At 45.2% G+C, this 13315-nt stretch overlaps 1 protein-coding gene and 2 long non-coding RNA genes across 4 annotated transcripts in view; 1 reads left to right on the forward strand and 2 right to left on the reverse strand.

Moving 5' to 3' along the window:
- The window catches only part of SMC3 (structural maintenance of chromosomes 3), a 36656-nt gene extending 36591 nt beyond the window's left edge, over window positions 1-65 (reverse strand). Inside the window, exon 1 of the mRNA XM_035132801.3 lies at window positions 1-65. Coding sequence (XP_034988692.1) covers window positions 1-15 — 15 coding nt within the window. The 5' untranslated portion in view covers window positions 16-65.
- Window positions 57-13315, forward strand: part of LOC148685671 (uncharacterized) — an 18362-nt gene continuing 5103 nt past the window's right edge. Inside the window, exons 1-2 of one of the 2 annotated variants that reach the window (XR_015950234.1) lie at window positions 126-263; window positions 2281-3125. This is a non-coding gene — a long non-coding RNA (uncharacterized LOC148685671). Of the gene's footprint in view, window positions 264-2280; window positions 3126-13315 lie in introns of those variants that run through there. The other variant, XR_015950233.1, reaches the window with a different exon arrangement.
- On the reverse strand, window positions 6279-7366 carry LOC148685672 (uncharacterized). Its single transcript, XR_015950235.1, has 2 exons — window positions 6937-7366; window positions 6279-6784 (listed from the first exon to the last, which is right to left on the reverse strand). It is a non-coding gene; the product is annotated as an uncharacterized LOC148685672 (long non-coding RNA).

Below are 13315 nucleotides of genomic sequence, written 5' to 3' on the forward strand. Positions count from 1 at the left end.
CTGCTTGATATACATGCTGGCGGCGGCCTCTCCTCAGCGCTGAGCCCGCCCCGCTCGCAAACCACGGACAAAATGGCGGCGAAGCCTCCCCGATCCCGTTCGCCGCGGAACGCACCATTTAATCTCTGGAAATAGGAGGGTTGGGAGGACACCCGGGAAAGGAAAGCACCAAGAGGCAGCGGAGGAAGAGCCCGTCCCTTCCCACGTCTTGAAGGTGCTGTTCTATCGGCGGTTTTCGCGTCAGCATTTTAGGAGTCGGAGAGGTAGGCCCGCGAGCTAATAACGCGTTTCCTCCCCCCGCCTCGTAGGAATTGGTTCAGCCCGACATGAACTTGTGTTGGGCGCCAAGGCGAGGACAGCCAATGGGAGTGGGAGGAGAGCGCCAAACTGGAGACGGGAGGGTAATGCAGTGGGCGCTGGAGCGAAGAGGGAGCGCTAGAGGGCGCTCGTCATTGTAGTGAAGGCGCGCGCGCGGGGGGTGTCGTTCTCCGAGTGCCAAATCACCCACCACCCGGACAAGAGGGAAGTGTCAACGTTCTTGGGAATCCCCCTGGTGGCTGCAGAAGTACAGTACAGAAAGAGAAATCGGGGAGGGGATAACGAAAGAGGCAAACCCGAAACAGCCCGGTTCGAAATGATGACTGGTTGTTGAGGGCGGGGACTGGGAGCAGAAAATTTGTGGGTGAGGAGAGGAATGGACTCCCATGGAAAAAGAGGATGGCGAGCATAGCTGCCAAGTTTTCACTTTTCTCGCGAGGAAGCCTATTCAGCATAAGGGAAAATCCCTGTAAAAAAGGGATAACTTGGCAGCTATGATGGTGAGATAGTTCATTGCTCAGGAGCACTCCACGCTGCAACATTTTGTTGTAGGTTCTTGCAATGCATGTAACATTGCTTATGTCGTAAGGTAAAGGTAAAGGGACCCCTGACCGTTAGGTCCAGTCGTGGATGACTCTGGGGTTGCGGCGCTCATCTTGCTTTATTGGCTGAGGGAGCTGGCGTACAGCTTCCAGGTCATGTGGCCAGCATGACTAAGTCGCTTCTGGCGAACCAGAGCAGCACACGGAAACGCCGTTTACCATCCCGCTGTAGCGGTTCCTATTTATCTACTTGCATTGACGTGCTTTCGAACTGCTAGGTAATGTCGTAAGCACCGCCTTTTTAAAAACAACCAAGGGTATTGTGGCTCTTCCCGTGCAGCTTCTGTTTGCAGCGGCTTGGCCTCTCCCCACCACTGAACTCGGCCCCCCACCACCACCACCAAATGCCCACATTTGAGTGGGTGCCAGGATTGGACTCCCACCCTCTCAGTCTGAACAGAGAAGAGGTGCAAAGAACTTCTGAGTGTGATGGTGGCTGATGTAGGGGCTTTTTTTCTGTTGACTGACCGGGAGAAGCCCATATCATTTTGTCTTATGCCACTCCACACTCAACTGCAGCCATTTTGCATTATGTCACAAACTATTTTATGATAGGTGTCCATCATAGCTGCCAAGTTATCCGTTTTTAAAGGGATTTTCCATTATGCTGAATAGGCTTCCTCACGAGAAAAGGGAAAACTTGGCAGCTATGGTGTCCATGACACTTTTGCAAAACTCCAAATGTGCCCACTGGCCCCAAAAGGTTGACGACTCCAAGCAGAGGCAGATTTAGGGGAGCGCATCCGGTTCGGTCACACTGGGCAAGGAGCCTTGGCACCACTACAGGGGGCAACGCAACTAGGAGAGGTGGAGGATGCTGAATTTTGTGTGAAACCCCAAAGTCCACCACTGCTCCAAGGAATAACCATAGCCATGCATGTTATATTATACCACACACAGTGAACATCATTTCATTTTTCATACATGGAGATAATCTTCATTTTGGAAATGACGTAAATATTGCAATATATGAAGGGTAGTGTGACTGCATTTGCTATGGGTTAGGGTTTTTTTTTTACAAACTTAAACAGAAAAATAAAAATGAAAGAGAGAAATCATAATAGATCTAGGAAAATGCCAATTTATATTGATTAGGGGTGACAGGAAACAGATAAGCAGAGTGATGCAAGTATTCTATCCATTGGGCAATATAAATTGGCATTCTCCTAGTTCTATCACGATTTCTCTCTTTCATTTTTATTTATCTGTTTAAGTTTGTAAATGAAAAAAGAGTAAAAGGAAAGTTACTTTATTCCTTTCCTATCAAATATTAATATAATGGATTATAAATTTAGAGATTCTTTTGTAGTAATTTCTGTAGTCCCTGCTGCTTATCTCTTTAACTCTTATCAATGCTTAGGATGCAATCCAAACTCCTGGTTAGCAGTGTGGAGCTTAATGGAGTGACGAGGCTCCCACCCCATCCACAGCCCTGTTGCTTACGCCAACCATGGCAGAAGAAGGGAGGCAGGGAAAAAGCTCTTTGCTGTGGCAGCTCCCAGGCTTGGGTAATGAAGATCCCTGGATCAGGCCCACTGCTGCCACATGATGCCAGCATGGCTTGCTCAGAATCCAGTGGCTCTTCTGCCACCCCAGCTTTGCATCCTCCCTTTCGACAGGCTACCACCAGCAGGGATGCCACCAGTAGCAACTTCTGCCTACCCACCATTTGGGCAGGTGCATTGAGGTGCTCCTCACTTGATGGGAATGTGAGTCCAACACCCTCTTGAGGGCCACATGTTCCCTATCCCAGCTGTAAATTGTTGGACGTGTGTAAAATGGGAACTCTCTCTGAGTGACTTTGCTTGGCACGTGAGTGGGGAATGGGTACCAAGGAAGCATTTACAAAGACCACACGTGTGAATTTTCACAGGATTCTATCAGTCTTTCCCATATGAAATATGGGAAACTGAGGCCAACTGCTTGCAAGTACTATACGAAAAATAACATGCTGATTGAGTGCTATAAAGGCCGCAAAATAATCTGAAGGAATAAAGAGAAAATGGTTATTTCTACTTTCTGTAAATTATAGCAATTTTAGGCACGACGTGTAACAACAGTGGGAAGAAAATTTACCAGAGGAAATGGGATTTTCACCTTGACAGCATCTCATTTTAGAAGTGTAATTATTATCAAAATCAATTTGTATGTATAATAGAATTTTTGCAGCTAGCCCTTTTCCTATTAAAACAAATCTGTTCAGAACATAATTGCCTGGTTCCTGTCTCTCTGCTGTGAGCAGTAGATATTGGCCAATTGCTTTTCTTTATCATTAGCATTCCAACATCACAAAGCGTTCTTAGCACTCTTCTAATAGCAATAATAACAACAACACCTGTAACACCTGAAGGAATAGTTTATGCTGAGAACACTGCCAGCAAAGGGTACTTATTTAGGTTTTAATCCCATCCAAACCCAAAAGCTCTGTGTGGGTAAGAATTCTTAAAGCACATGCACAATAGTCAATTAAAATCAGTAAATCCATAAAACCCTTTAATTAAATGAAGCGCTGTTAAGCTGCACATATACTTGACCTTTTCTTGGGAGATTTGTTGTTGGCAGGCATTCTACAATTCCGTAGGCTCCTTTGCCTTTAATAGCTGCATGACAAGCAGTAAGTCAACTGTTTGAAGCTTCCCCCTATTATCTAAATTTTAGGGGTGTGGTGGGGGTGAAATCATACGTTGAACTTGCACTTGATTCTAAAGGTCTGAATTAAAGAGATGGGGTGGGGGAGTTGGTGTCCCAACCACTCATGGTTAGGAGGTTTCCTCAATAACTAATGAAGTCATGCATTTCTACACTTAAAGAATGTCTTTATGTGTTTCAACTTTCCATCTTCTTTCTGACAGCCTTGCATTTGTAAATTGTTATCAGTACCTCTTGTATTAGTCAATATCTACTGCTCCATATCAAGATTAGTCAAGAGGAAAGTTTACAGCATTTGGAGCTTTTTCATTTAGAGACAAGGTGACTAAGACATGATAGAAGTGTCAGTGCAAAAAACAACAACCCTGGACTGCTTATTCAGGCTGCATCAACAGAAGTATTGTGTCCAAATCAAGGGAAATAATAGTCCTGCTCTATTCTGCCTTGGTCAGACCACACCTACAATACTGTGCTCCATTAAGAAGGATATTGACAAGCTGGAACATGTGCAGAGGAGGACCGAGATGATCAAAGGTCTGGAACCAAGCCTATGAGGAACAGTTGAGGGTGTTGGGTATGTTTAGCCTGGTAAAAAGGAGACTGAGAGGAGATGTGATAGCCATCTTCAAATATCTCAAGGGTTGCCACATGGAAGACGGAGCAAGCTTGTTTTCTCCTGCTCCAGAGGCTAGGACCTGAACCAATGGCTTCAAGTTACAAGAAAGGAGATTCCAACTAACCATCAGAAAGAACTTTCTGACAGTAAACTGTTCAACAGTGAAGGTTGTGGACTCTCCTTCCTTAGAGATTTTGAAGAAGAGGTTGGAGGGCCATCTGTCATTGATGCTTTAGTTGAGATTCCTGCATTGCAGGGGGTTGGACTAGATGACCCTTGAGATCCCTTCCAACTCTGCAATTCTATGAAATGAAAGGAAGTACTTATCCACACAGTGCATAGATAGACCCAGTGGTGTCGAAACGGGGGGACGGTGCACCCTGGGTGCCATGTTCTTGGGGGGGTGACAAGAAGGCACCCCGTGGAGGCTCGTGGTGGCATGAGCAGCCATCGCGCCACCGCAGCCGCATGTGGAGGATCCTCCGTTCGCAGCTGCAGCTGCATGCAGAGGATCCCAGTGCCGACAGCAAACCGCTATGTACAGGGCATGTGTGGCATCGCACGCGTGCATTGTACGTAATGCTGCCGCACATGCATTATACATAGTGGTTTGCTGCCGGCGCCACTTCAGCGCTGTATGGACGGCGGTGGGATCCCTCCGTTGCCGCTACAGCCGCAAATGGAGGGTTCTCCGTTCGCAGCTGCAGCCGTGAGCAGAGGATCCCGGCATCGTCCGTACGGTGCTGGAGTGCTGCCATTGGCAAACCGCTATGTACAGCGCATGTGCAGCGGCATTGCGTACAGTGCATGTGTGCAATGCCGCGCATGCGCTGCACATAGTGGTTTGCCGCCCCGGGTGTCACGACGCCTTCGTTCGTCTCTGGATAGATCATGGAATGTGCTCCCACAAGAGGAAGTTATGACCACCAAGTTGGACAGCTTTAAAAGAGGGTTAGACAAATTCATGGAGTTTAAAGGTATCAGTGTCTGCTAACAGTGTCAGAGGCAGTATGCTTCTGAGTGCAGCTGCTGGAAACCACAGGAGGGGAGAGTGCTGCTGTTCTCAGATTCCGCTTGCAGGATTCCCATGGGCATCTAGTTGGCCACTGTGAGAACAGGATGCTGGACTAGATGGGCGCCTCGCCTGATCCAGCAGGACTATTCTTATTGCTTTTATTCTTGCTATCACCTGAAGGTCACAGGGTGGTTTACAGCATAAAAATACAAAATGCATAACACTTTTTAAAGAAAGAAAACCACACATTTAAAAGGTCATAAGGTGTTTAACAGCCAAGCTTCTGGCTGAAGAGGGATGTTTTCACCTGGCGCCTACGTTCTTACCTACAGTAAAGTGTAGATCAGGTTTCTTCAAACTCGGCCCTCCAGATGTTTTTGGCCTACAACCCCCATGATCCCTAGCTAGCAGGACCAGTGGTCAGGGATGATGGGAATTGTAGTCTCAAAACATCTGGAGGGCCGAGTTTGAGGAAGCCTGGTGTAGCTGAATGCAGGAAGTAGTGCACAAGTCAATCAGTAGGTGACACTCTGCACCCTTCTTTGAACATAGGATGCTATCATATACCAGGTCAGGTCAAACTTGTCCAGCTAGCCCAGAACTGCCTACTCCAGCAAGCAGTGGAGATCACTTACTACCATAGCTGCCAAGTTATCCCTTTTTTTAAGGGATTTTCCCTTATGCTGAATAGGCTTCCTCGCGAGAAAAGTGAAAACTTGGCAACTATGCTTACTACCTTAATTCAAGATGCCTGGGATCTCAGCAAAGAAGGTGCTGTATTACTGAGTTATGGTTCCTTCCCATGGTGGCCAAGGTTACCCAGCACTGCAACATTTCATCTACCTCTTCTTAAATGAACTGGTACAATCTCTCTGCCAACTTTCAGAATGGTAGGGGAGACTGTACTATTCTTAGGGCTGGTAAAGTAGAATTCACTTTATCTCTCTGTGAGCAATCAGCCTGAAAACTTGTGACGTGAGGGAGCTGCCACTGGGTAAATACATACTAATAGATGGGTAAGCACCCAATGAATTTTGTGGCCAAATGGAGTTTTTACACACACACACACACACACACACACACACACACACATTTTTATTAATTTTCACAATTAAAACCGTCACATTAAAGTATACTGTAGTGGACTACAGGGCTATTTTTCAGCCTGAACTCACTGGAACTCAGTTCTGGAACTGCCATTAAGAGAACAAGGGAGGCGTTCATGGTGAGTTCCGGCACCTCTTTTTTCTAGACAAATAGCACCGGTAGACTAGAAGATCAATGGTCTGACTCAGTACAAGGTGGTTTCATATGCTAATTAAATTTCACTGATGAGGTTATATCATCAGAGCCACAACAAAAAGAACAACACTTTGAGTAAAAATAAATAAATGCAGGGAGCAGGGCTTTAGAGATGAAGCACTTAGACTCCTGAGAATGGTAATGTGGGTTCCTTTTTTCCACTCACTCAGCATATTTGCATGATGCGTAGGAGGGGGCAGCAAGAGGGTCCCCCTCTGGAGGCAGCACCAGGTAATTATCTTGCTCATCTTTCCCAATCCCTCCATCTGAGATGGAATATCCCTGGTATTTGAGAGAATAATGATATACTATAAAGAGTATGTCTGCATTCTCCTGGGTATGTTCAGCAACCAGTAAAAACCACCACCACCAAACCCCTTCCAATTATAGAGGAAAGAGCTAACAGTCATAGAAACATCGGTGAATTCACTCACCGGATGAACCTCATCTGAGCATCAGATCTGTACTTTTCTCTCCTCCTCCTCCTCCTGTCAAAGAGCCCAGGAGTAGACAAGGCAGATGAAGTCAAGGGTGATAATGACAGACTAGATAACTAAAAGGTTTGGTGCAGAATAGGGTAGGGGTGGGAGGATGAAAATGGGAGCCTTTAAGGAAGTGTGGTAGAACTTTAAAACCACACCACTTCCTTGTGCTCGGCTCTAGTAGACATCAGGGGAAGACAGCTGTTTTATGCTGAAATCGTGTCTGGGAAAAGAATCACCACCAGACATTGTGTAGGGGTGGAGGTGGGGGCAGGATGAGGAAAAGCCAATAAATACTCCCCTAGGAAGCTGAGGCACATTTCCAGGTCCTGAAGGCGTCCTTTCTCCTTTGCTGATGTGAGCTGTGAATCCACCAGCCAGTGGGCAGTTGCAGCCCCAAGGACTTCTTATTTATAGCTCCCACTCCTCATTCCCCACCCTGTTCCTGTCTGCCCAGAGATGTACAGTAGCAGTGAAAGGCAGTAACTCCTCCAGCGTCTCGGAGTGAATCAGTCGCAGTGAGGTGCTGCTGACAAGTGTTTGACAAGCCTTTGTGGTGAGGAAATCTGGAGGAGGAGGAGGAGGAGGAGGAAGCGAAAGAAGAGGAGAGTTTAAATATGTGCAAATACAAGCCTCAGATCCCATACTTTAAACACAGGGTGCTGGGATTTATTTATTTTATTTTTCTCCCACATGCCAGCTCATCGTCATTGATTCATACACCAGAGTGTCTGGCTTTCAGAAGCAGCTGTAAAGTAAGGAAGTTTCTGTCTCTCTGCTCAATGGTTAGCACTGACTTCTGAAATGAAGAGAACATGCTTCTATGATGATATTATGGAATGACAGCCTACATCCTTAAAAATAAGAGGTTCCTCCAGCTCTGTTGTTCCTTTGGGTTTCTTGGTTGTTTCTACATCTCTGAAAACTAGAGAAACTTCTGACGGCCAAGTTTCCTCAAGTTAGGCATGCAGCAGACCTCAGGAAAAATAAGTGTGATACAAGGAAGGGACATTGCTACAGGTACTACTTCTGACAGTAGACAGCAGATGTTGTCTGCTCTTTGCCAGGCTGTGTTACCAACACAGATTACAGGAAGCTGCTGTATGGTCAGTCAGACCATTGGTCTATGTAGTTTAGTAATGTATAAGTCAGAATAGCCAATATGATACGTTCCCCTCCAACAATGGCGGACCTTGGTGCCTCAAATTTCAGTGGTGCCCTATGAGACGCCAAAATACAATGCCCCCGCCTCTCGTCTTCCATTGGATGTCATAGTTGTGGCACCCCCTGCAGGACCCCGGAAGCTCCGTGCCCAATGGAACCACATCAAGTGTGCTCTTCTAGATCTGCCTTTGCCTCCAGATGTTTCTGGATTCCAACTCCCATCAGCCACAGCCAGCATGGCCACTGGTCAATGATGATGGGAGCTTTAGTCCATTAACATTTGGAGAGCACTATATTGGCCTTCTCTGTTCTAAAGTGCCTGAAATGATTCTCCAGGGTTACAGACAAGCTTATTTTCCACCCCTGACCAGAGATGCCAGAAACTTAGCCAGAGTCCTTTTGCATTCAAAGCACATACTCTGCCACTGAGTGTTCTTGCTTCTGAAAGGTCAGCAAGAAATTAGCCTTCTACTCTTTATTATGTAAACATAATGTGTGGCAAATAGTAATATTGTAGTTCAGGCTAGATGTACCATCTGAATATTCTTCCTTACTATGTTAATGTTGTTTAGTCGATTAGTCGTGTCCGACTCTTCGTGACCCCATGGACCATAGCACGCCAGGCACTCCTGTCTTCCACTGCCTCCCGAAGTTTGGTCAGACTCATGTTCGTAGCTTCGAGAACACTGTCCAACCATCTCGCCCTCTGTCGTCTCCTTCTCCTTGTGCCCTCCATCTTTCCCAACATCAGGATCTTTTCCAGGGAGTCTTCTCTTCTCATGAGGTGGCCAAAGTATTGGAGCCTCAGCTTCAGGATCTGTCCTTCCAGTGAGCACTCAGGGCTGATTTCCTTCAGAATGGATAGGTTTGATCTTTTTGCAGTCCATGGGTCTCTCAAGAGTCTCCTCCAGCACCATAATTCAAAAACATCCATTCTCCAGTGATCAGCTTTCTTCGTTAATACATTGCAGTAAATTAAAAGTCCTACTCAACATGAATTTATTCATATTCCTACTTGTCCTCTAACTCAGTTGTACTGTATACAAAATGCACAAAACCCCTAATCAAAATGAGTTTAATACATTTCAGAAAAACATAGTTTCTCTCTACATTGGATAAATGTTGGAGGGTGTGGCGTTATCTGACCCCTGGGCCGTCTGAAGGCAATCCTGTATAGGGAAGGTTTTTTTAAAAAAAAAATGTTTACTGTTTTATTATGTTTTTATATATGTTGCAAGCTGCCTAGAGTGACTGGGGCAATCCAGTAAGGTGTGGGGAGGTAGAAATTGTAAAATTATCATTATGGGACACCCCTATTTTCATTGGAGAAATGTTGGAGGTTATGAAATCATAAAACAGATTCTGAGTTAATCCCAGGTAGATGGCTCCCAGTTCCATCTACCTGAGATTCATGGGTAGTCAATGTGATGCTGCTGCACTACAGCTCCCATCAACCCTGACCACTGGCCGTGCCTGTGTTCTCTCTTCCATTTAGCCAGCCAAATTCTCTTGGGAAACTTGCAAAGAAGGCTTGATTGAATTGTTGCCTGTTGTTCACTCTTGTACAGAGAGGTATTCCACTGTTGAACATGGATATTCCATTCCCGAGTTTTGTTACCCTACAAATGCAGTTTCATAACCAGTAACTGTGAATTGACCTGTTTTCTATGAATGCACATAACCCTTTTATATTCCACATTGTGCATCAAATCCAAAGATGTCTCCACAAATCAGTCTCCTTTGCCAGCTGCAAACACATATTGACCACAGGGCTGCAGAAAATCCATGCAAGCCTTATAAATAAAGACCCATGCATTCCCTGCCCCACCCCTGCAGTCAGTCTATGTGCTGGTACCTTTCGCTTTGAGGACCTTGTTTTACTGCATCTATGTTAGGAACCTTTTCCTTAGCATTTTAATATTGGATAGAAGTAGAGTGAGAACACATGATGCAGGAGGGAAGGGGGGAGCAGGAGACATGAATGGTGACCTGTACAATGATGGCGAATGTTCTGCCTCAGTAAGTGTCTTGTTTTATCTGCTTGAGTTCATTAATGCATTGCTGCTCTCTCTTCCTGGCCCCTCATTCTCCACCACTTCCTCTCTTGCCTCCCTTGATTTTCCCAGCCTGAGGCAGGGATTTCTATAAGAGTGGATTGTTCTCTTTTTTTCCTTGGGGAGGGGGGGGGTGTCCCTCACAGGAAGAGGATAAAGAAGTAGGCAGGAAGACAAAGAAGAATGGGGTGAAGTTGCTTGAAGTGGGGAATTTGGCAGTAGCGCCCTGCAAGGAAGGTTCACATACATCTCCCATTTCTCTCTTGGTGACCTAAAAAGAAAAGGCAAAAACAGAATCCCATGAGCCATACACTTTCTTCAGAGTTTCCTGCTCCTTCCTTATGGTCTCTCTCTCTCTGTCCCCACACCTCTCTCTTCCTCTCCCCCTGCTGCCCTCCTTTCCACTTTTTCGAGCCACTTCTCCAAGTCATCTCAGGCGAACACCGGAAGAACAAAAAGCAAAGCAAGTGTTCTTCCCAGCTGTTGGGAGTAATCAGAACTGTCAGAGGCCCACTTTATGACTGCCATAGCAGGCAGAACAAAACATCTTCTGTCTTTCCTCTTCCCTAGGAGTGCCCCCCTGATCAATTCTCCAAAGCATATCCTTCTGCATACACCCTGCTGAAGGCCAGAAAACCAGCTGCTCTTCACAGCTGGATTTTGTAAGCTGAACCGTGTCAACTCTTTAGTGTTCAGTAGCACAGACATTTTTTTCCGCCCACCTGGGGCCTGACATTGTTTACTTAGCCGCAGAGTGGCTGAAAACGTGCTCTGCATAGACTATTAAGCCATTGTAGAAAGTGTGTTGACTGGTACCTTTTGATTTCAAGTACATGACATTTTACAGAGGGTAGGGAGGAAGAATCAGCCAACAATTTGCAGCCAACATTGCAGGTTTATGCCATAAAGAACTTGAAGTCAGTATGAACTGAATGGATAATGCGCACACAAGCTAGCCACGGTGCACATCTGTCTGGCATTGTGGGAAATGTGCACCTATTGAGAGGGTGAGTGGGGAATTGTGTACTTTGTCTACTCCATCTGCATAACCTCAAGTCATAATTTGAGGAAGTGTCACATAGCTTACCAGCACATGTCACAGTTTCTAAGTGGAGAATGTACATATTGACCAGGCAATGCATTAAATACTTTGCAACCAGTTCTATGTTCTGCCTATTCACCAACATCAGTTGATGACTGGGTACATTGACCAAGCGATATGCAAACTCTCCTGCTGGTGCAGTTCTCCATGAGAGTGCACAAAGGATTTTTAGGTGTATATTCCTTCCATTCATATTAAATACAACCTATATACTGTGTGTAAAATGAATAGCCACTCATGCTAAAAGTAGCCTGGCAGTAATTTGCACTCGAAACAAAAGCCCACATATTGTTCAGTTTCACATCTATTAGAAATGCACATTTTGACCAGCTAATTTGTTTTGAATGTACTAAATTTGTATTAGTGCTTAAATATATCAGAATCCAGCAGATGAAACCCTGGATGTGATGACAAAGATGGCACTGCAAAACAGAAGTACAGGTTCAGATTTTGTCATTCACCTGTCTTCCAGGTCCCTTCCTCTTTCCCAGGATCTCCACTGATGCAATTCAAACTCCTCCTTTCATTTGGGTTTTGAAGCAATGTGGATTTAGGATTTACTTATTCTCTCTCTTTTTTTCAAATATGGTACAATAAAATACAGAACAGGAGATGGGGATATGAAACTATAAGAAAAGAAGCACACACACACACCCCCCTATTTAATTTATGAAAAGTTTTATGGCTCTTTTATACTGGGGTCTGCAATGTAAGGTATCTGCCTATTTTTAAGATTTCCTTCCCAATTCTTCTTGTCCTATAGACGTAACACTAAGATTTAATTTGGTTTTCAAAATGAGTTGTGAGATTAATAGAACATTATATTACAGTATTTACAAGAAACTGTATGCCTAGGCCAGTCTTATCATCGTCCTCCATGAATGCAGCTTTGGCACTCAGCAACCTGTTGCTACTCTTTGAGAAGAGCCTTTGAAGATAAAATTGCTCTTCTCCATGGAGACCTTGATGTTGCTCTGACTGCAAATCCAGCTGAGGTGTCCAGTGGTACATCCAATTCTCATTTGTGGCATCAGTTGATGCACTCTGATGATGTGGACAAGGTGCTTGTAGGAATGAGGCTGATCATGTTCCATCCAGACCATTGCCCTTCTTGGCTGATTGCTAGAGAGGTGTGTGTGTTCATTGGATGGGTCCAAGGTGTGGTGAATGCATCTCTATATAGGGGAGTGGTGCCTGCTGCCCATCCTGGAAATGTCCACCCTGGATTCAATAGTTTTAGACATCTATCATTCTGTCATTAATACCCACTTTTCGAGCAACGTAATTGAGACGGTTGTGGCAACACAACTGAAAGTATTGTTGGAGGCTATTGATTATCCAGACCAGGTGTGTGGTGAACCTTTGGCCCTCCAGATGTTGCTGAACTACAGTTCCCACCAGACCCAGCAAACATAGCCAATGGCCAGGGATGATGGGAGCTGGAATTCAAAAATGTATGGAAAATCAAAAGTTTCCCAATGCTGATCTAGATCCATTTTAGACAAGGTTCTGATCCGATGGTTTTGGCTATCATGGTGGATGACCTTTCTCAAGAGAGGGATAAATGTTATTCTGATGCAATCTCTAAGTACTGTACTATAGTTGTTTTGTTATACCATTGAACACTGTCTCTTTTTGGACTGACTCTGCAAGATAAAAATTGCACGCAGTGTTCTTCAGCGATTCTCTTCCTACCTGCAGGGTTGGTTTCAGAGAGTAGCATTAGAGGACTGCCTGTTGGCCCCACCACAGCTATGCTTTATGGGCCCCAAAGGCTACCATCTTGCCCCCACACCGTTTAACTATACAAAGCTGTTAGGTCTCAGCATTAATATGCTGATGACATCCGGTTCTGTTTCTCTGTGACATATGAATCAGTTGAGGTTGTCCAAGCCCAGAGCCAGTGTCTGTAAAATTCAATATAGTTTTTGTGAAGCGCCCACACAGTTTGCACATATATCAGGCCGCAGACAAGGGAGGAAAATGCATCATTGCTGGTAATGGAAATTGG

Source organism: Zootoca vivipara, chromosome 5 (assembly GCF_965207765.1).
Source record: "Zootoca vivipara chromosome 5, rZooViv2.hap1.1, whole genome shotgun sequence".
In the NCBI taxonomy this organism is placed as follows: domain Eukaryota; kingdom Metazoa; phylum Chordata; class Lepidosauria; order Squamata; family Lacertidae; genus Zootoca; species Zootoca vivipara.